Here is a 23,031-nt window from a genome sequence, read left to right on the forward strand (position 1 = left end):
TCCAGGTCTGCCTGCTTCCCCCAGAGGCCTCTGTCGGGACAAGCCATCCAGAAGTCTGGAAGGAGATGTGCCCCGGAGTCTCCTGGGCTGCATCCGGCAAAGACCATGAAAGCAAGCGCTTCTGAGATGGCAGGGGAGGAGGAGCCAGGGCTCGCCACGGGCTGCCTGCCCACTTTATGTGATGGCCATTTGAAGGCAGGTGCTCCGGGTTTTCTGAGCCTGGGCGCACACCCACCACATACACCCTGCTGTGGATGTGCTTTCACTTAGAAAAAGCACAAGACCCAAAAGGTCTTATGGAGACCTCTTCATTAGGGGAATTCTCAGCTTACAACAATACTTGCCTCAAAATGTTTCAACACAAGCAGAAAGTATTAGTCTGGGGAAATGCAGAAAATAACCACCTACACACACACACACACACACACACACACACACACACACACACACACACACACACACACCTGCCGTGGTCAAACTTTCTATATGTTTGCTTAAACACGTTAATGGTTCCAGGGTCAGTGCAACAATCCTCCCTTCCTCGACTTCCAGTCAGTTCCTGCCCTTGACAATAAATAGTATGGACAAGGATTAAGGAGCTGGGGCTAAGTCATGTGCAGGCCGGCAGGCAGGCAGGCTGGAACATGCGTGTCACGCTATGTCCTGGCGGAGACGCCGCGCATGGTGAGGAACCTGCAGGCCTGCCTGCCTGAGGCGGCATTAACCAGAACATTTGCAGAGGAAGCAGAGGGGTCCTGGAGCCAACATGTCCAAGGCCCAACATAAGAAGGTTGTTGAAGAACAGGGTGGTGGAGAGTTTATGTAACTTGCCCAACATAGTAGGCTAGGAGCTAGGAGAAAGAGGAAAAACCACACGAACTTGGAGTAAGACAGAGCTGAGATGAAATCCGAGCAACTCCAGTTAGCAGCCTCTCTCGGCTCTGGTTCTGCCATCTTTAAGATGAAAATGATAAAGCCTCCTTCACAGGGCCCATGGTGAGACTCGATGAGATGTATGAAAAGCACCCAAAGCAAGTGCTCCAGACGTCCAGCTATTGACACTTTTGCCAATAATAGTGATAAACAAAGAGCAGAACGAGGCTCTCCATCCAGTCTGAGCACTTGCCCTGTGCCAAGCTGCCCTCCTGGGCATGAACTGTTGGCATCTTCTTCCTTGGTGGTGGTGGATCTGCAAGGCAGCCAGGCCTGCTCAGCCATGCCTTACCTGCTCCCAGAGGGGCTCCCCCAATGAACGAGGTATGCCCAGGGCATGCCACCCCTCAGGCCAGTTCCCGAGGTGCTCGAGAGCAGACCCATGTCCCTGCGGCGGGCAGGCTGCCCACGCCTGGAGCCCCTACACTGCCGCAAGGCACACCAGAGCGGGGCGCTCCCCATGGACGGTCCGTTGATACAGCTGTGTTCTCCAGTTCAGCAGATCTTTCCAGAGCACAAATACTACGAGTCAGGGAAGGGAGAGACAAGAATAAATTCCAGCCTGTCCCTGCCTTTAAAGGCATCACAGGAAGACTCAGGAATAACCACAGAGCCGTGTGACAAGGAAGACGCCAGCAGCAGAGTGAGCAGAGTGCTGTGGGCGGCCCGTCGCTATGAGTGCTCTGGGGACGGACACATCAGCACAGGCTCACCCAGGAGGAGGCCTCTGGTTGCAGGGGAGTGGTGAGTGGGTGGGCATGAGGCTGCGAGGATCTGGCTGGTGGAGGTGTGGGCAGTGGAGGGGGCCAGGTCACAAGGGCCCACTCCACAATCAGCTCTGCAGCCCAGACCCGACTCAGCTCACTCCTCCAGCCCATGGATGTCCCTGAGTTCCCAGGCGGGCTTCCCTATGCTCCTCTCTGCCTCAGGCTTTAAACTCAGGGGACTCACCACACATCAATCCAGGCCCCAAACCCAGCAACTTCCCTCTTTCCCACAAAACGCTGTATTTTGTAGTGGACATAGAACCCTAGATGGGCCCCATCCCAGCAGGTCAGGTTTCTCGTGGGCTCTACCCTGACCCTCTGTCACATCCTCCACCATCTCAGCAGGAAACAGACCCACTCAGACCTGGATTCTCCCATTTTGTCCAAGCTCAACACTTGCCCAACCTCCACAGTTCCTGGCTTCACAGGCCCCCAGGAGCATCCTGGAAGCCCCGGAAGCCGGCTGGGGCCGGGTTTAAACAGGAGCGTTTCCTCATTTGCACTGACAGGCCCGTTCCCACTTCCTCAGGGCCACGGCTTAGGTACCAGGGTTCATACCCCACTCCTCCCTCCTTCTTGGAGAGAACAAATGCTAAGGTACCATTAAAAGAGCCACGATCACAGTGATAACAGCAGATACAAGCCACCGAGAGCTCCTCTGCGCCAACTTGGGGCAAAGACACGCAGTGTAAGTGGTGGAGGTGGGATTGGGACCAGGCTAGAGCCTCTGTCCACCTAGCCTCCCGGGAGCCTGTCCCCAGGCGACCCTGGCCAGTCTCCTAGACCTGCTTCTCCAGGGAGCAGGTGTGTCTGGTTCCAGTGACCGTGCAGGAACTCAGGCTGAATTGGGAAAGAATCTCTCCCACAGTTTACCATGAAGTCACAGGCAACAAGCACAACCCAACGAAACGGATCAAAACAACTCATGCAAAGAACCAATGTCTGGACAATGTCAAGAATCGCCTTGCCTTGCCCACCCCCCAACCTCGTGCGGCCCCTCCCGGCAGGTAAGGGGACCGCAAGCACTAAGCAGAATCAGGACAGCTCCTGCCTCAGACCCTGCTGCGTTTCACATGTTCCTGTCCGCACAGCCTGGAGTCCCTGCCACCACGGTGAGCCACATGTGGCATTCTGACAGCTTCCTGCTGTGTGACATGGAGATCCGGAAAGACTGAAGTTTAAGTACAAGGCAGGGGAAAACGAGAAAACAGCCTCTTCTTGCTCCTGACCTGCCTCTCAGAGGCTGGGAAAGTCAGTCACCTGTGGGCTTCAGGCTCTGGCTCCCCCAACAAGACCCCTGAGTGAAGCGTTGCTGGGTGGGATGATTAGCAAAACTAAGACTCTCAGAGGCCAGGACAAGTACCAAAGGCAAGAACCTGCTGCACAGGCCACGCTGGGACTAGCTCTGGCCGGGACTGTAAACTCCAGACCTTGTCCTCAGCCCAGCCCAGTGAGGGCTGGAGCCACCTGGCTGGTCTTGGCCAGCACATGGGAGTCAGGCCACCTGCAGAAGCCCTTCTTGGAAGGCAGGACATGGATTAGGTGACATGTGGCCCCTCAGTGATGCCAGATGTGGCAGGCAGTATTTGGGGACAAAGATGTCCCCCAAGAGCCTCATCCCTGGTTATCCCATAATATACTAACCTAGGTGCTGCTTGAAGGGCTTGAAATTATTTTTCATTCCAGATGAAATTAAGGTTGCAAATCAGTGGACCTTAAAATAGGGAGATTACCCTGGATTATTTGGTGGGTCCAATTCCCATGAGGCCTTAGCAGCAGAAGAGGAAGGCAGAAGAGTTGGTGGGAGAGATTCAGTGGAAGAGGGAGGCAGAGGGGAGATGAGGGGGAGGGAAGATGAGGCAGAAGCAGCTCAGAGAGACCTGTAGTGTGAGAAGGCTACTGCAGCTGGCCTTGAAGATGCAGGAAGAGAGCCACAGGCAAGGGATGTGGGTGGCCTCTAGAAGCGGAGAACGACCCCTGGCTGACAGCCAGCCAAGAACAGGGAACTCAGTCCTACGGAAGCATGGAACTGAATTCTGCCAACACCTGAATGAGCTTGGAAATGGATTCATCCCCAGAGCCTCTAGAAAGAAATGCAGCCCTGCCAACACCTCCTGTGAGGTTTCAGTCCTGTGAGACTCTAAGCAGAGAACCAGCTGAGCCATGTTGTGCTCAGACTTTTGAGATAATAAATGTGTGCTGCTTTAAGTCACCAAGGTTTTGGTAATTTGTTATGGCAGCAATATAAAATTAATATACCAAATAAAACCAAAGCATTGCCATTGCTCTCTTCTTATCAAAATGATGAAAAGAGCCAATATGGAGACAATATATAATCCAGTATTTCCTTACCCTATCAGGAAAGTAGGAAGGGATGGCTGGGGTTTGGTTTTAATCTGTTTAATATGCATCCATCGTATCAGGATTTCTCACCTTGACACTATAGGCGTTTGGGACTGAATAATTATTTTCTGCTCTTCTGAGCATCGTAGGATGTGAAGCAGCATCCCTGGCCTCTGCCCCCTAGATGCCAGTAGCAACCCCTCCCCACCAAGTCATGACAACTAAAAATGTCTCCAGACATTGGCAAATGTCTGTCCCCAGGGGTGGTGGAGGGGGGGTAAAGCTGCCCCCTGCTGAGAATCACTGCTTTATATGATCCTTTAAGGGCATAAGGCAAAGAAAAGTTTTAAGAGTAAGAAAGCATTGATCTCTTAGCTGTTTTCAATTGACTAGGCATTTACTAAATATCCATTTACCTATATGAACATATATGATATGTTCAAACTGTTACCAGCTGTTAGTACTCAGCAGCTGGATATTGTGGCTATGTATACACACATATATAAATATATACGTATATGTTACATATGTATGTTTTATATCCATTTTTTAAACTTTCACACAGTAGACTACACTACTTCCATAATCAAAATAAAATGAATGTGAATATAATCAATCTTCATTCATCCGCGTTTACGGACAGGCTTCTCCAGGCATACCTGAGGTTAGGCACCTGGGGGTCCCTCCATCAAGGAGCATCAGTAGAGTGAGAGAGGCAGACAGGTGAAGTGGGGAAGGTTAGCCTGTATGTCAGGAGCAAGGGTAGGTGGAGATGCAGTGGGCAGTAGAGACAGGGATGAGGGAGAGACCAGCTCTCCAGGTTTCAGACTGGGGACCAGTCAAGATGGGCTTTGGAGAGTCAGCTGCTAGGAGTCTAGCGTGCAGAGCACCACAGATAGACAAACCAGCATGAGCAAAGGCACGGTGGTGAGGTGTGATAGGGACTTGCAAATGTGCTCTCTGACTGAAAGCTGTGGGTTCAGCACGTATAAGGACCTTGTTGTTCCAGGATTGTTTTGATTGAACTGCTACCCAAATCTGAAAGCAGCTAAACAACTTGGCAGAAGTTCTGAAGTCATCCATTTGGCCAATGCACTTCAAGCCAGCCCTTTTACCCAAACCCTGGAAGGAGTAAATCCCAGTCTGACACCCTGCAGGAGTCTCTGCAAGGAATCTGCCCCTGGAAAGGACATGCTTCAGTTTCTGCACATTGCTCACGCCCATCACAAGCTCTCTGAGCTTGTCACTTGCTCCTGGATATCCAGGCTGCTTACTCAGTGGCCCGTAGTTCAGCTCCACTCTCCTCCACCCTGCAGCCAGACTAGCCCTCAGCTCTCATGCATTCATCTCTGGGTAGCCCCTGCATGTCTTGCCAGCCCCGCCCTGCCTGCTCCTCTGTTTTGCTGGGGCATCTTCTTCACTTACATCCCATACAGAAGAGTTGATGGAAGAGACAGATGGAAGTCTACCCAGCCCTTAAACCACTCAACCTTTGGAAAGGGAAGAGAATTAGTCTTTAATGAGCCACCTCATGCGTGCTGGGCGCTATGCTAGTCACTTTGCTTCCATTATCCCATTTAAGCCTTATGAGAATTTTGTGAAATGGTTGCCATGCACTCCATATTAAAGATGAGAATAACTGAGGCTCACGAAGGTTAGGTAGCAGGCCATTTAATATGTGGCCAAGTTGGGATTTTTAGCTCAGGTCCGTTTTACTTTAAGACATGTGCTTCATCTTCCATACTTTCTTAGACTTGTGTAAGAGGGCCTGTTCCCGTACCTCAGGGGGACCCCCTGACCCTCTTCCAGTCATACCCAGGGGACATGCATGCACACCAAGAGCCTGGGCTCCCACAACCCAGCTCCAGGCATCCCCAACAATGGATTTCCCTGCTAACTGGCCCAGCCTGCCTCCTGGCTGTGCATACTGTATCTCCAGGTCCACCCTTCCGAGGGCTGAAGGTGCTACGAGTGTGCTTCCTCTAGGCCTGAGTGGCGGCCAAGGGGAGCTGGTTTCAAGGTGAGGAGTGTGGGGACAGCTGGGACATATGGGTCACGTGTCCAAACACATCCACCAGGGCCCCTCACTCAGGCATGGCATGGATCCCTCAAGTGGTCAGGCTGTGAGCAGGGGGCCAAGGTGCTGAATTACAAGAAGGTCAAGAATTCTAAATTTGAAACTGGCCCCCTAGGTTATTATAAAGGTCAATATAGGACATTAGAACATATTTCATTTAACAGTTTATTCACTTGATTTATATCTTCTAAACATTTTGATGCAAGATGTGTGGGCATTTGCACCCTTGCTCTGGGCCCATAAATTTAGGAGCATGCCGTCGTCTTTGCTTATTGATTTTTTTATGGTGAATGGAGATATCACCTCCCATGTGAGTGCAGAAAGCTTAGTTCTCTCATGTCTGACAGTCTTTAAAGAATAATCATGATGGGCTGTGTTACCTTTTCATGATCAAGAAGCTCTTGTAAAATGACTTGTCTTTCCCGACACAGTTCCAAGAAATCTTCAGAGTGCAGGCTTTCATGTAAGGCGGGGAAGAAGGTCAGCTGGGTGCAGTCTACTGCCTCATCTCTCTCGCTCTCAGCTTCCTTTGGTGTCAGTTCATCTGCAGCAGCAAAAAGGGACATACAGTTTGTGCATGAGCCACCTGGAGTCACGAGGGACGGTGCACAGCCTGGGCCCAAGTCCCTGGGAGGATCTGCAAGGTTTCAGGGCAGCCATGAATGATGTGGATCCCAGCGTGTCCCTCACTGTTTCTGAAAGTGGACACACCCCTCTGACCCTATCATGTGGTGAACACACCTGCAGGTTGATTCCCTCCGGAAGATGTACCTGGGCCTGGCTGCTCTGCAGCTCTCCAGGGGGATGTTTCAAATTCACCTTCATTAATCAGTAAAGCAATTTCCTAGAGGGTCCCAAAGGGTCACCCAGGATTTGCTTTTTCTGAACTTCACTTTATTCACTCTTGTTTTCTTTTTTTTGGCCGCACCACGCGGCATGCCGGGATCTTAGTTCGCCGAGTAGGGATCAAACCCACGCCCCCTGCAGTGGAAGTGCAGAGTCTTAACCTCTGGACCGCCAGGGAGGTCCCCTCTTCACTCTTTTAAGAGTGGAGTTTTTTTCCTAATTATGGAAATACTATCTTCTTAATGTAAAAAACTTGGAAAACCCATGAAATTGTGAGAAATTAAAAATTATGAGAAATAAAACAAGTATCACCCATGCACCCAGAGAGAGTGCTAATAACAACAGCTCCTGTTTAGTGAGCACTTTCTCTGTGCTGGATACTTTAAATGTGCTGGACATTTTTCATCCAGTCCTACCTAGGTTGTAGATTCCATTCCATCCTCACTTTACAAATGAAGAAATTGACAAAGGCTAATTATTTTGCTCAAGGTCATACGGCTACTAAGAACTAGAGGCCGAATCTGAACCAAGTCCCTCTGAGTCCAGAGGCTGATCTTTTCATCTCTAGGCTGCTTGTCCTCCCTGGCCACAATTTGGTTTAACTCTGACATCTTTTTTGTACACACATGTATATGTACACACATAACGTAATTTCTGACATGGTAAGAATTATACTGAATTTATAGTGTTTCTTTTCTAACTTTTTTGCTCAAGATTACACCATGAGCACTTTCCATTAAAAGTTCTTAGAAAGCAACTTAAGTGGCTGTAATAATCTATTGTGTGACTCTTCCATAATCACCCAACTCACCTCCTATTTTTTAGAGATACAACTAGTTTCTACTTCTACACTACCAAAATCCACTGTGCTGCAATCATTTGTGTGTACATCTAGACTTATTTCCAAAGGATGCACTCCTGTGCATGTGCATTTGGGTGCGAGCTAAGTACATACCTGTGTGGATCTCTAGATTTTTCTCCTCCACCCTGTCCTGGGTGTCCACCAGCGCGGAGCAGCACATGGCTGCAAGGTCAGGGTGCTACTGGCCACTTTCTTTGTGGCAAGATGCTCATCTCTTTGACCTCCTCCCCACCTGGGAACCTCACACCTGGATGAATGTAAGTGCCTGCTGCTCACAGCAACATCCATCAGAGGCTTTCCCTCAGGCAGAGAAAACACTGTGTAGATATAGGCACCCAGGAAGGCATGGTGAAGAATCACAGCCCTTTCTTCTCCTCTGACTGAGCTCCCTACTGGGAGTTGGGGGTCCATGCTGGAAACATGGAGGAGGCCTGGGATCGTAGGTGACCAGAGGCCCTGCATATAGGGGACGAGGGGACTTAGCAGCCCATGGCCCTAGTCCACATAAAATCAAACACCTGCTTTCTACCACTGTACCCTCTGCAGCCACCCAATTTGAGAGGGAGAGCAGGCAGATTCTCCTTCTGATCTTAGGGTTATGGGGCTTGGGATGGAAAGAAGAGAAGCCAAAATATGAGTGTTACACTGTAATCCCAAGTCCCAAGTGGGACCCCCAAATCAACCTGGGATCAGAGCTCAAGATCCTCACTTCTGGGCTTTGTTACTGCAGACTGACAAGATAGCAAGCTCCACGCAAAATCCGGTGCTAAGCCACTAAATGAAACAAGTCTGATCAGCTCTAGGAAGTTGTCACTTGGTTAAGGATATGATATAAGCTGCAGCCTAGGATACAGTGAAACTCACAGACAGAGAGTGTTTGAAGCAAAAGGCAGAGAGTCTTTGGTAGAAACACAAAATCTGAAATATAGTGTATGTGTCTGTGTGTGTGTTTGGTATGTATTTGATGTGTTAGGGCCAAAATGACCTCTGAAAATAAACTAGATTTTTAGCATATCAACTCAAGCAAATTCCTTCATGAGTATTACACAAAGGGTAAGCATAAACATCAACAATGATTCAAAGTGCTTTTTTAAATTGGAGAAATAATAATGACCATTATATCTGTCATCTTCACAATCAGAGAATTCAGTGTTAAGTATTAAATATTTATCCCATCCAATTTTGCTCTAAAATATTTTCCTATTTTCCTCCTAGGTGTTTTGGGTCACATACTGAACATGTATTAGTATTTGGGGGGGTACTTTTACGGTTTCCCTCATATAGCAAATTGACAAGATAGTTTCCCTGAAAAAAATTCTTATTGTTGCAACCTAAATACAAAATTCTTCCGCCAGTGGAGTGTTCAGGTCTGGAATGGGTCCCTCTTCATTCTGGAGAGCAGAGTGATGAAAGGCCTTGCACTCCCTACTCTAGACTTGCAGCATTTTCTTCCTACAATATATTAACTTCATATCTTTAAGGAGATGTTAAATAAAACCAAGAATTGGTTTAACTGTTAAATAAAAATACAGATAAATTGAATACCTTGGTTTTCATCATTTAATTGAGAAATATCACCATTTCTGTCCTGACTTTCCTGAAATAAAACCAGAGAAAAGAGAAATTAAATCCTGGATACCTATGGGCCCCACCCCCCATTACACAGATTCACAAACACATACACACACATGCATATGGCTCCTTCAAATCACTCATACACTCAAGACTCAAAGGCAAGGGGAGCAAAATGCCAAATCCTAAAGGACCACAATAAAATCCAAGTATTAATGTTCTTGAGTCAAAGGGGAAAAAACCCACAATCTTCCACTAAGTAGGATTTACAGTAATTACCAAAGATTATGTCAAAGGGGAGTAGAGAGTATCCTCGCTGTCTGTGGTATGGGCCACCCTGGAGAGGGGACCAGGGACAGGGTCTGGGGCTGGACAGCCCAAGAGACCAGGGACTAGGTTCCATAGCCAGCCTTTGGCCTTGACATCAGCACCATGCGCAGGCTTATTTTTCCTGCCTCCATTTCCTAAGAAATGTATTGAGGGAAAAATACTATATATCACCAGATGTTTATAGACAATACACTAAAAACTAAAATGTCTACTGAATAAATGAAATATAATTTTTTCATTAGGTTTTATAAAGGATTTCATTTGGGTAAAAGATTCTGAGGTTACAGACTAGAGAATAAGCCCAACATTGTAACTCAGGATGAATGCAGAAGGAAATGTCTTGTGTTCCAGGGTTTGGAAAGGCTGCTTTTTAGAATATCTTAAATCAGAATTGTTCAATGAGGACATGAAATGCTATTAACAGATTTTTCTATATCCACTACCAAGCCAAGGATGGTTCTTCATCATTTAAAAGGCAAAAATGTAAGTTTGACAGAGAGTTCAAGCTTCATTATAGCAAACACCTGGGGACCGTCCAGATTCCGTTGCCTGGGAATCCAATGCAGCTTCAGTGTCATTTGGACTAAGTGGGTCACTGGCTCAAGCTTGCAGAAATAGCTGAGTTCAAGATATTTCCATTGTAAGACTTGATACGGGATTTGCTTGCACAGTAATGCCATAGAAGGGCTGGTTATGACTGCTCTATGACACATAACTTGTTCAAGCAGACAGTGCCCATCACGTGGCTCTTTTCAAACGCTGGCCTCCAGACCATTCTAACGGACTTTTATGGATGTCAGCGTGGTGCTGGGTCAGTGGTGTATATACGAACCACTCACTCACTTATTTTTTTCATTCATTCAGCCTGTAGTTACAGCATCCCTTCTATGTACCTGGGGAGTTAGTGATTCTTTCCTTCTGTTAAACAGCACCAAGAATGCATTACAGCACTCCTACAGTTAACTGCACGCATTATCTCTCCTACCTGTCCATGCCAAAGCACTCCTGATGGAAACAACATCAGATGGAAAAGCGAAGGAGACACCTCCCTACACATTGCCCGTCTGGAAGCATCCTGTCTTGTTGCATCTAATTCTTACCTTGAGCCTTTCTCGACTCAGGGCCTCCAGCGGAGACAAGCGTCTGATACGTTTCCTCATGCGAGCTGGTCCTTCTCTCCAGTCCAGTTCCCACCGGGAGCAGGGCGTGGCTTCTGCCATCTGACGCCACAAGCCCAGCTCCCCAAAAAGCTGCTCCTGGATCCTGGCCCAGGCGTTGGCTGCCTTGATTTTGCCACATCTCCGCCTCTGGGAAGCAGAAGTACAGCGTCACCTCTGGACACATTTCCTCACCAGCCTGGCCCCAAACCTCCTGGGGTGAACAGATCAAGCCCCCCATAATTGCCTGAGGAAAATCACCCCTATAGGCAGCCCCAAGCACCTTCAGGGTGTGTAGTGTACTCTCTGGAGCTAGGACCAGGCCAGGAGAAGAAATCAGTTTTTCAGCTTTGAGACCACTGAATTCTGCTTCGAGGAGGAAAAAACCCTCTGCCCTTTGGCCTGCAGAGCCTCGTGACTGCTGGGTGCTGTGCAGAAAGTAACAGGTCCCAAAGGTCCCCATACTGTTCATCAGAGGATTGGACAGCTATTTGGTAGAATGGACACAGAACCTCACCACAGCCCCTACCCTTCAAAATGGACAGGGAATTTTACCATGGCCCTTACCCTTCAAAATGATGCTGAAAGCCCTCCTTCCGGTGTCTGGACTGGAAGTGTGGTGAGAATATTCAAAAAAGCTAAAACCTTTGATGTTAATGAAAATAATCCTTCCTAATATCTATGAAATCCTCATAGTTTGCATACATAGCACTTGACTGTTATACCTTCTGCTAGAGTATAACTCAAACCTTTTACAAAATACATCGACACCCCTAAATTGTTTTTGTATGCCACACTTAAGTTTCCTACATCATCTATCAAGGAAACATTTCAGTTCAGTTTGGACAGCAGAATCAACTTAGTCTGCAGGGTGAACTCTTCCAACTATTCAAATATTTGATGGTATGTGCCCTACATTTTAATTTTAATTTTTCAGAAAACTGAAAGGTGAAAGTGTTAATGACAAGAAGCACAGACCTCACAATCGTAACATAAAGAGAAAAGAAACTCATTGTCATGTATGAGGCTGAGCCTCTCACCTGCTCTATCTCATTTCCTCTACACAATGACACCATAAGTGAGTCTTGGAACTTGTAAGTACTTTCTATTATCCTCATGAAGGAACCAAGTCTAGGAGAGGAGAAGTGACTTCCCCAAGGACCAACCAGTGACCAAGCTAAGACTGAAACCCAGCCTGTCTAATTCCAGAGCCTTCACTTCAGCCTGTGTGCTTGATTCCTTTCCTAGGGCCCTGGTATCATTTCATTAAGTCGTGATTTCTGCCAGTATTACTTCAAAGACTGGCAGACTTAGATCTAGACCATTTTGAATGGGAAAATCGTTCTCAGAACTTGAAAATTCTCACAAAAACATGACAGATGGTATAGTTCTAAGTACTTGGTCTTTTGGTGTCCGATGAACCTGGGCTGTCACGATGTTTCTGCTTTTCACTAGCAGTTTAATCTGAAGGAAACTTAGCATCCTCATCAGTCAAATTCAGTTAGTAATATTACCACAATAATAAAACCATGGGTTTATGTAAGGATCAAATGAGACAATATTTTCAAGAGTTTAATACGGTGCCTTACCCAGCTTATGCAGTTAGTATTATTATTGTGAGTAAAGCAAATTCTATATCAAAACAAGATTATTTTGTTTCTCCACAGATTTTAAATTCATATCCTAAATAGTTATAGCATTTTACAAGTACTCTAATTGTTTAATAAAAATCTCCAGAAAAATAATGACTATCCAAAGCCTTTTATAAGGGATTTGTTTATATGAAATGAACACTTGTTTGGGGAAAATATTTCAGCTCCTAGGAGATTGCTGCTGCATTTGTAATTCCATATTGAGCTTCACAGAGGATGAACAATCCCAAGCTATTGGGCTGTTCATCTGGGGTTTCAAATTAGTCTTTTAAGAGCATCCCTTCCACCCTAAGGCTTCACCTATGCAACCTGGAGGTTCACGGCTGCCTGAGTCTCCATCACAGGGCAAATGTGTTGTCTGAATATCTGCAGCTAGACAGATGTGTGTCCGTGATAAGATCCCTCATTCATGCCTCAGAGATGAATGATTGTTTAGTCCATGATGGAAGGCTGTATGTGGTCCCAAGACAAAGGACATGAGATGACTAAATAAGCAAAAGTCCTGAGTTCCTGCACCTGCAAGGTGTTCTGTAATGCCCATGCTTCTGCACAAGGTAAGGTCCTCATTCAGTTCAAACCTCGAGTCGGCCAAATGCCACACCAGACACAGGGGCAGGGATGCTGGTGTATTAGAGGCAGCTATGATTCTCAGCAGAATAGAAACTCTTGGGTAACATCACTGAGACTTTCCTCTTGGCAACCAGACCTTCCCTACTTTCAGTTCCCGGTGCTGGGGTGCAGCTGACCCCAGCCCTGACTTCAGTGGGTGATGAATGGTTGTAGGATGGGCTAGTGAGCATCATTCTCTGGGACTGGAACTGATGGCCTCTAGAGCCCGTATAGAGCAGACTGCCAAGAGGTGGATGTGTACACGTTCAAGGCTGCCCACATTGTGCTGGCCAACCTTATGTGCATCAGGAAGAGGCACCTGATATATCTGCATTGAGGCATACACAGCCTACAGGAAGGCCTCTCAGCAATGAGACAGTCTCTTTGTGCAAGTTAGATAATTTCCCACCCTTTATATGAGCCCTGCTTGGTTCCAGGATGTATAGACTGGGGAGCAGAGCATGAGTTCACTCCAGCCTCAAAAGCTCTCTCCTCCATGTGCCTTGTTGCCTCAAACATATTAGTAATCTCATACACTTGTGTGTTTATGTTTGTGTGAACATGTGTTTGTGAGTGTGTGAAAAAGAGAGAAAGAAAAGAGAGAGAGGGAGAGAGGAGGCAGATTCCTTAAAGCAGAGTTTGAATACCTGGATCCAGCTCTTCTTGAAGTGTGATCTCCTGGATTTTTCAAAATATTTCATGTGTTGCCTAAGCCAGTTTGAGTTGAGTTTCTGATAGTTACATCTGAAAGAGCTGTTACCAAAATGTAATGGATATATAGAGACTGAGCAAGAAATGGAAACAGCCTGTTGGCCCCCAGACAGCCCAAAAGAGAGGGGACAGGGCAGTGCCCCCCACACACTAAAAGAAAGGCCATTTCTGGGGTGGAAGGCATCTTGCATAGAACTTTAAGCAGTAAAAACTGTAATTTTTTTAAAAATATAGACAAAATGAGGCATGTCTGTAAGGTATGATGAGGACTCAGTATAAGAACAGATGGCCTGGGTATATCACAGAGCAGAGCCAGAGCAGCCGGACCACAGAGAAGAGAACAAATGTAACTGGAAATGGCAAAGGGGCATCTGGGCAGGGCCAGAGCAGAGGCACCCGTTTTCGTCGGCACTTCTGGAGTGATGAGAAATTGGGGAGATTAAATATCAGAATTGCACGATTTGCTGGTGATGGGATGATGAGGTATACAGATGATGCTTGGGTTAGCTTCCAGGGCACTGGGTGACGCTATCTTGTCATTCTGTGAGCACCTGCATCTCCAGTGACCTCTCAGGTGTAAGTAAAATGCCCAGTTGGAAAAGCCTTACGCAACCTGTTACTGAGAGCCGTGTGGGCGGGGGCCCTTGAACCTCATTATCTCCACCCTCTTGGAAGGACCTCACGGAGTGTAATTAGGAGAAGCTGTCCTTGAAGAACATGGCATATTTCACAAGGCTGATTTCTTTCCAGAACTTGGACTTGACTTCTCTGGAAGTGGAGTGGGGCCTTCGTCGGGACAGTCTACTACCCCTTAAAAGAAAGCCGGGTGAACACTCCAGACCCCATTATCTCTGGTAGACGGTGATAACACCTGCATTCTTTTAAACGTCGAAACAATCTGTCTTAAATATTTAAACACTTGGAAAGTATCCTCATGGATTAGCCTCAAAATGCTGATTTTCTCAAAAATACTTCAATCAACAGTAAAACTCTGTACCACTTTCTAAAGTATTCTCTGAGCTCCAGTCAGGCCCGCTGCTGAAAATAAGCCAGACTGATGTTCCAGGAGGCTGGACCCTTGCCTTATGGGCTCAGAGCCTCTGCCGAGGTTCTTCTGTCCTTCCCCATGAACCTTCAGTTTTTCAAATTTCAGCAGAAATCCACCAGTTACCACAGAGCACATTTCTCCTAGCCATGACCAAATCTTCCAGGCTTTTCCAACCATAAGAAAAGAAATGGTCAAACTCTTGACTAGATGCTGATTTGAACGTTTAGATAAACAACATCCTCTGTCTTGAAATGGAACAAGCGTGATGGGGATATCCCTAAATAAAGGATGCAATCCTAAATGATTCATCTTATTTTCCCCCCAATGGCAGCTGAATTTATTAGCCATATGGCTAGTCCTGAATGAAGCTGGTGAATTCAAGTAGTAAGGCACTCACATGCGAGGTCCTGTCCAAGGGGCACAGATAACACACAAATATAAGCCAGCAGGACACCTACCCAGCAGTGCAGTGCACCTACCCCCAAACCGCCTCTCCCACCCCTGCATGTCTAATAAACTGCCCACCTCCTTACGTAGCACAACCTGGGAGGCTGTGTTGCTAGTCCGTATGTTTCTGGGGTGCACGCTGTGCATCTCACAAATCCCTATTCGTGGGGGCATGTTGTGGGCTCCCAAACAAGCACATATGGAGGGAACTGGATCAGGTTACTTGGCTTAAGTTGATCAGAGCCTATTTTGTTTCCCTTGAACTTGGGGACTACTGTTTTACCATTCCTTGACCCCTCCCCTTACCCCAGGCACACCCAATGGTTCCTTAAACCCCACTGCTCCTCTCTTTGTAGTAGAACTTCCTAATATTGCCCTTATCACCCTGCTTTAATTTCTTTACTCTTGGTCCCTCTACTGAGTGTTAAGAACCTTCAACCAGAGGAGTATCATTATCATCTCTGCCTTTCCTACACCTAGCAAGGCTTTGGCACAGAGAAATTGTAAAGTAACAATATAATTTGTCAAGTTTTAATTCTATTATTGTGTTCTATTACTAGCAATCATTTTAGAAAATTTTTGTTAACAACAATAATACCACCTAAAAATCAACTTCTTAGCCATTCATTAACCACATATGGGACATCTATTCCCTGCCAGCCACTGTCTAGGTGTTCCACACTCACTCTTTAACCTTTACAGGTAGGCAGTATTATCCTGTCTTAAAGATGGGAACCCTGAGGCTCAGACTAGGCTCAGTCCTAGGAAGGGGCAGACCTGAGATTCAAATAGAGATCTCCCTGGCATGACAGCCAGTGCTCTTTACCTAGACTGTACAGAAATCACTCCTAGAGAGAGGTTTTCAACATCTAAACCTACCCTCAACAGTGGCAACCCACTGTCCTTAGGAGAACATGCAAAACCCCTAAAGTGGCAGCAAGCCACTCTGCTTGCTCTGGCCCTGCCTCATCTTCATCCACCCTTGTCCCTTCCCAGCTCAGGTCATCCCAGTCACTTCCTCTTCTTCCACTCAACTGATGACATCCAGTGCTTTCCTGACTCAGGAGCTTCACACATTCCCTCCCCTTAGTCAAAACCACTTCCTTAAAATACTTTAGCCCATATTCCTCCTTCTTCAGATTTCAACTTAAAGATCACTTCCTTGGAGAGGGCCTCTGATCTGCCCAAATTAAAGTCTTCCCCTTGTTACAATCTCCCATTATACTTGTATTTTCCCTGTCTATTGCTCTTTCCAAGTTATAAAGATCTATTTATTTGTGCACTTATTTAATGTATATCTCTCCTTTAGAGTAAGCAACCTGAGAGTGAGGCCCATGTCTGCTGTGTTTACAATCGTGCCCCTAGCTCCTAGAACAGGATCTGAGGCACCCTGGGCACTTGACGCCTATTTACTAATGAATGAATGAGTAGATAAGTGGATGGAAACACTGCCTATCTCCTCAGCTGCTGACAGTGTGGGTCCAAATCCCATGGCACAGGTCATGAAGGTAGGACTGACTCATTGATGACCAATTATTGGCTTAGCCAATTTAGAATTTAAACCAAAGGCTCTCATGATTCTTTATTTCAGGTTCAAGGTAGATTCTGGTCTACTGTGCAGAGAAGGGAATTGCCTTGTTTCTTACCTGTACATGATCTTTGTATAGAGATGCATATAGTTCCTGTCCTTTTCGTCTGTAGTTCTCGATACATGACACGAAGTCCTGGAGAGGAGACGAAACAAGTCACAACTAATAACAGCTGTGATTTTAGATAAGAACTTCTCTACTCTGACCAGTTGTCGGGGGAGGTAAGAGTAAACAGGACTTGTTGGTCAAATCAATCACAACCTCATGAATACATGTATCACCTATGCTGTTACATTCACATACACACCCACATACATGCTTATGGGTTACTTCCACTTCCAGCTACGATGAACTAGCTTGTAGCAGATATATCTTCCTCCCAAGAATAACTAGAAAAGCTAGAATAGATAAATTAAAATGGAATTCTAAAAAATGTTCAAGTAACTCACATTTATGGAATAGTGCACCCAACAATAGTAAAATACATATTTTTCAAGCCCCCACAAAATATATACCAAGACAAACTACATGTTGGACCATAAAACAAATCTCAACAAAGTTTTAAAAAATTAAAACCTGCAAAATATGTTCTCTGACCATAACAGAATCAAACTGAAATCAATAACAGGAAATCTCCAAACACTTGGGAACTAAACAATATACTTCTAAATAATCCATGGATCAAAAAGTAAGTCTCAAGGGAAATTTTAAAAAATACATAGTACAGTATGTATCAAAATTTGTCGCATAGCTAAAACAATGCTGAGAGAGAAATATATGTCACCAAATGCATGCGTTAGAAAAGAGTTAAGTTTTAGAAAATCTGAACAGACCAATAACAAATAGGGACATTAAATTAGTGATCAAATACTTCTCAAAAAAGAAAAGCCCAGGACCGGACGGCTTCATAGGAGAATTCTATCAAATATCCAAAGAAGAATTAATACCAAACCTTCTTAAATTTCCAAAAAATAGAAGAAGAGGGAATACTTCCCAACTCATCATATGAGGCTAGCATCACTCTAATACCAAAATCAGGCAAAGACACCACAAAAAAAGAAAATTAAAGAGCAATATCCCTGATGAACACAGATGCAAAAATCCTCCATAAAATACTGGCAAACAGAATTCAACAGCATATTACAAGAATCATATATCATGATCAAGTAGGATTTACCCCTGGGATGCAAGGATGGTTCAATGTATGCAAATCAATCAAGGTGATACATCACATTAACAGAACAAAAGAAAAAATAACATCATCACACAGTTCATTATATATATGTTTTATGTATATATAAAATTCAGCCTTTAAAAAGAAGGAAATTGTGCTGTTTGCAACAAAATAGATGAACCTGGAGGACACTATGCTAAGTGAAATAAGCCAGAACATTGCATGATCTCACTTATATATGGACTCTAAAATAGTCAAATTCATAGAAGTAGAGAGTAGAATGGTGGTTTCCAGGAGCTGGGGAGAGGCAGAAATGGGGATATGTTGATTACAGGATACAGAGCTTCAGTCATGCAAAATAGTGAGTTCTGAAAACCTAATGTACAGCATTGTGACTCGAGTTAACAATATTGTACTATATATTCGAAATTTGTTAAGAAGTTAGAACTTAAGTGGTCTCATCAGAAAATAAAAGGTAACTGTGAATTACCTTGATTGTGGTGATTATTTCACAATGTATATGTGCATCAAAACATCAAGTTGTGCATCTTAAATATATACAATTTTACCCTAATGATGAAAAGATTTTAAATTAAAATATTTTTAAATGATGTAATCTTAAAATGTTTTGTATCATAGAGCCTATCTGGAAAAAACAAAAAGACTAAAAATTTTAAGTCAATCTAAGATCCCACTCAAGGAACTAGAATAAAAGAGAAAAATAAACCCAAAGCAAGCAGAAGGAAGGAAATAACAAAGGTAAGAGCAGAAATCAATGCAATTAAAAACAGAAAAACATGGAGAAAATCATTGAAACAAAACTGCTTCTTTGAAAAGATCGATCAAACTTACAAACCTGTCCAAATACTGACAAAGATAAAAAGAAGACACATATTGCCAATATAAAGAATGAAATAGAGGCTATCCCTACAGACCCTGCAGACATCAAAAAGATAGCAAGGGAATATTACAAACAGCTACATACACATAAATGTGACAACTTAGATTAAATGGACAAATTCTCTGCAAAAACATAAATTACCATATCTCAACCAATATAAAATAGATCATTGGAATAGACTATAACAGTTAAGGAAATTGAATTCATAATTTAAATACTCCCCCCAAATAAATTTCCAGGTCCATATGATTTTGCTTGAGGATTTTACAAAATATTTAAGCAAGAATTAACATAAATTTTACAAAATATCTTCCAGAAAATAGAAAAAATTGGTACACTTCCTAATTTGTTTTATGAAGCTAGCAATACGCTTATACTTTTACACCACAACCAGACAAACAGAGTACAGGAAAATAACCTATCTTTCATGAATAGAGATGCAAAAATTCTTTCTTTTTTCTTTTTTTTAACATCTTTATTGGAGTATAATTGCTTTACAATGGTGTGTTAGTTTCTGCTGTATAACAAAGTGAATCAGCTATACATATACACATATCCCGATATCCCCTCCCTCCTGCGTCTCCCTCCCACCCTCCCTATCCCACCCCTCTAGGTGGTCACAAAGCACTGAGCTGATCTCCCTGTGCTATGCGGCTGCTTCCCACTAGCTACCTATTTTACATTTGGTAGTGTATATATGTCCATGCCACTCTCTCACTTCGTCCCAGCTTACCCTTCTCTCTCCCCATGTCCTCAAGTCCATTCTCTATGTCTGCGTCTTTACTCCTCTCCTGCCCCTAGGTTCTTCAGAACCAGTTTGTGGGGTTTTTTTTAAGATTCTATATATATGTATTAGCATACGGTATTTGTTTTTCTCTTTCTGACTTACTTCACTCTGTATGACACTCTCTAGGCCCATCCACCTCACTACAAATAACTCAATTTAGTTTCTTTTTATGGCTGAGTAATATTCCATTGTATATATGTGCCACATCTTCTTTATCCATTCATCTGTCAATGGACACTTAGGTTGCTTCCATGTCCTGGCTATTGTAATAGAGATACAAAAATTCTTAACAAAATATTAGCAAATAGAACCTAGCAATGCATAAAAAGAATTACATACAATGACCAAGTGGGTTTATTCCAGGAACACAAAGCTGATAAATACCCAAAAAGCAATCAATATAATCTACCATATTAGTAGGTTAAAGAAGAAAATGACGTGATTATATCAATTGATGCAGAAAAGCATTTGACAAAATTCCACACTCATTCATAATAAAACTCTCAGAAAACCAGGAATAGAGGGGAACTACCTTAACATAATAAAGATCATCTACAAAACCCCACAGCTAACATTATATTTAATGTGAAACAATAAATGCTTTCTCTCTAAGACTGGAAACAAAGCAAAGATGTCTGCTTTTACTGCTCTCATTCAACAAATCGCTGAAGTTTTTAGATTTTACACCAAAAGCATAAAAGAAAAAAAATAATGAATTGGATCTCATCAACATTAAAAACTTTTGCTCCACAAAAACCCACATAAAAATGATGTAATAATACACTACAATCTAGGAGAAAATATTTGCAAGTCACATCAATCAAAGGACTAGTATGAAGAACTCTTAAATCTCAACAGCAGAAAAAAAAATCCCATTAGAATATGCACAAAAGACATGAATAGACATAAAGAGGACATGCAGATCGCAATGAAGCACATGAGCACTATGTTCTACACCATTATCCATTAAGAAAATGAAAATAAAAACCACAATGAGAAATCACTACACACCTATCTGAATGGTTAAAATTAAGAGGTGACAACACCAAATGCTGGTGATGATACAGAGCAACTTGATCACTCATACATTGCTGGTGGAATGTATGGTACAGCCACTCTGGAAAATAGGTCAGTAGATTTTTTTCAAATCTAGGCAACTACCATAGTATCCAGCAGTTGTAATCTCTGGGGATTTATCACAGTGAAATGAAAACTTATACTCACACAACAACCTGTACATGAATGTTTATAGAAGCTTTATTCATAATAGACAAAAACTGGAAACAACCCAGATGACCTTCAATAGGTGAATGATTAAAGAAACTATGAAACATCCATACTATGGAACACTGCTCAGCAATAAAAAAGAATGAACTGTTGATACATGCAACAACCTGGATGAATCTGAACAGAATTATGCTGAGTAAGAAAAGACAATCCCAAAAGGGCAACATGAGAACTTGTAGTGATGGAAATGTTTCGTGATGTGATACTGTATTACAGTTTTGCAAGATGATACCATTGTGGGAAACTGGAAAAAGGGTACATGGGATCGCTCTGTATTATTTCTTACCATTGCATGTGAATCTACAATTTGCAAAATAATCATTATATGTAGTCCTCACCACTAGGAACTCATAGGAAAAAAAAAAAATCTTCACTTAAGAATGTCATTGATGGGGCTTCCCTGGTGGCGCAGTGGTTGAGAATCCACCTGCCAATGCAAGGAACATGGGTTTGATCCCTGGTCTGGGAAGATCCCACATGCCGAGGAGCAACTAAGCCCATGTGCCACAACTGCTGAGCCTGTGCTCTAGAGTCCGCGAGCCACAACTACTGAGCCCGTGTGCTGCAACTACTGAAGCCTGTGCACCTACAGCCCGTGCTCCACAACAGGAGAAGCCACCGCAATGAGAAGCCCGTACACCACAATGAAGAGTAGCCCCCGCTCACCACAACTAGAGAGAGCCTGCGTGCAGCAACGAAGATGCAACGCAGCCAAAAATAAATAAATAAAATAATTTATTAAAAAAATAAATAAAATGGAAAAATAAAAGGGTCCTGCTACATAGAAGTACAACTTTGAAAAAAAAAAAAAAGAATGTCATTGATGAAACAGTACAAATGATTAATTTTATGAAATCTCAATCTTTGAATACAGTCTTTTTTAATAGTCTGTGTGATAAATGGGAAATCTGCATAAAGCACTTCTGAATACCAAAAACCATGATGGTCATTTCAAGGAAAAGCACTTGTATAATGGTTAGAGTTGTGAGATGAACTAGTTGCTTTTGTCATAGAACATCACTTTTATTTGAAAGAATGACTGACAGACAAAACTAAAGTTATGAACACTTGGATATTTGGCAGATCTTTTCTTGAAAATGAACAAAGTGAACCTGTCATATCAAACAAAACCACTGACAGTATTTTCTGCCTATGATGAAATTTGGGCTTTCAAATTTCGAATATTAGAATGTTGAAAAGCTTGTACCTGCCTCTGTGAGCCTGACAGTTTCTCAGTAGATAAATATTTTTCTGATAAGATTGGTGGTACATGAATATGATTTTTCCATATTGCATAATGAAACATGTCAACGTTTGGGAGATCTCGTAACTCAGGGAACCAATATTCTCATTGTATGATACTTGCATGCTCCAATGCATGTTACAAATCATGTATGGGTTAAAATATCCATTCAAAGTACAAGATAATCAATACATTTTACTGTAACAGAGTACAAAAATTTCACTGATAAAAGTTTCAAGTAACCTTTCAGAAACTACTACTTGTTGAATTTTGGTGTAGTATCAAAGAAGAATACCTATAATTTTCTGAAAATTCTATTAAAATACTCCTTTCTTTTCTAACTACATATCTGTGAAAGACCAGATTTTCTTCATGTATTTCAACCAAAAAAAAAGTATTACAACTGATTGAATAAAGAAGCAGATATGAGAATCCAGCTGTCTTCTACTAAGCCAGATAGATATTAAGGAATTTGCAAAAATATAAAACAGTACTACTGGGCTTCCCTGGTGGCGCAGTGGTTGAGAATCTGCCTGCCAATGCAGGGGACACGGGTTCCAGCCCTGGTCCGGGAAGATCCCACATGCCGCGGAGCAACTAGGCCCGTGAGCCACAACTACTGAGCCTGCGTGTCTGGAGCTTGTGCTCCGCAACAAAAGAGGCCGCGATAGTGAGAGGCCCGCGCACCGCGATGAA

At 43.7% G+C, this 23,031-nt stretch overlaps 1 protein-coding gene across 1 annotated transcript in view; it reads right to left on the reverse strand.

The window, feature by feature from the left end:
• Positions 1-23,031, reverse strand: part of WDFY4 (WDFY family member 4) — a 253,283-nt gene that overhangs the window by 87,808 nt on the left and 142,444 nt on the right. The window contains exons 40-43 of the mRNA XM_036829672.1: positions 17,001-17,078; positions 10,831-11,037; positions 9,374-9,425; positions 6,501-6,664 (exon numbers count right to left, since the gene is read on the reverse strand). Coding sequence (XP_036685567.1) covers positions 6,501-6,664; positions 9,374-9,425; positions 10,831-11,037; positions 17,001-17,078 — 501 coding nt within the window. The remainder of the gene's footprint in view (positions 1-6,500; positions 6,665-9,373; positions 9,426-10,830; positions 11,038-17,000; positions 17,079-23,031) is intronic.

The sequence above is a fragment of the Balaenoptera musculus genome, chromosome 16 (genome assembly GCF_009873245.2).
Source record: "Balaenoptera musculus isolate JJ_BM4_2016_0621 chromosome 16, mBalMus1.pri.v3, whole genome shotgun sequence".
NCBI lineage: Eukaryota > Metazoa > Chordata > Mammalia > Artiodactyla > Balaenopteridae > Balaenoptera > Balaenoptera musculus.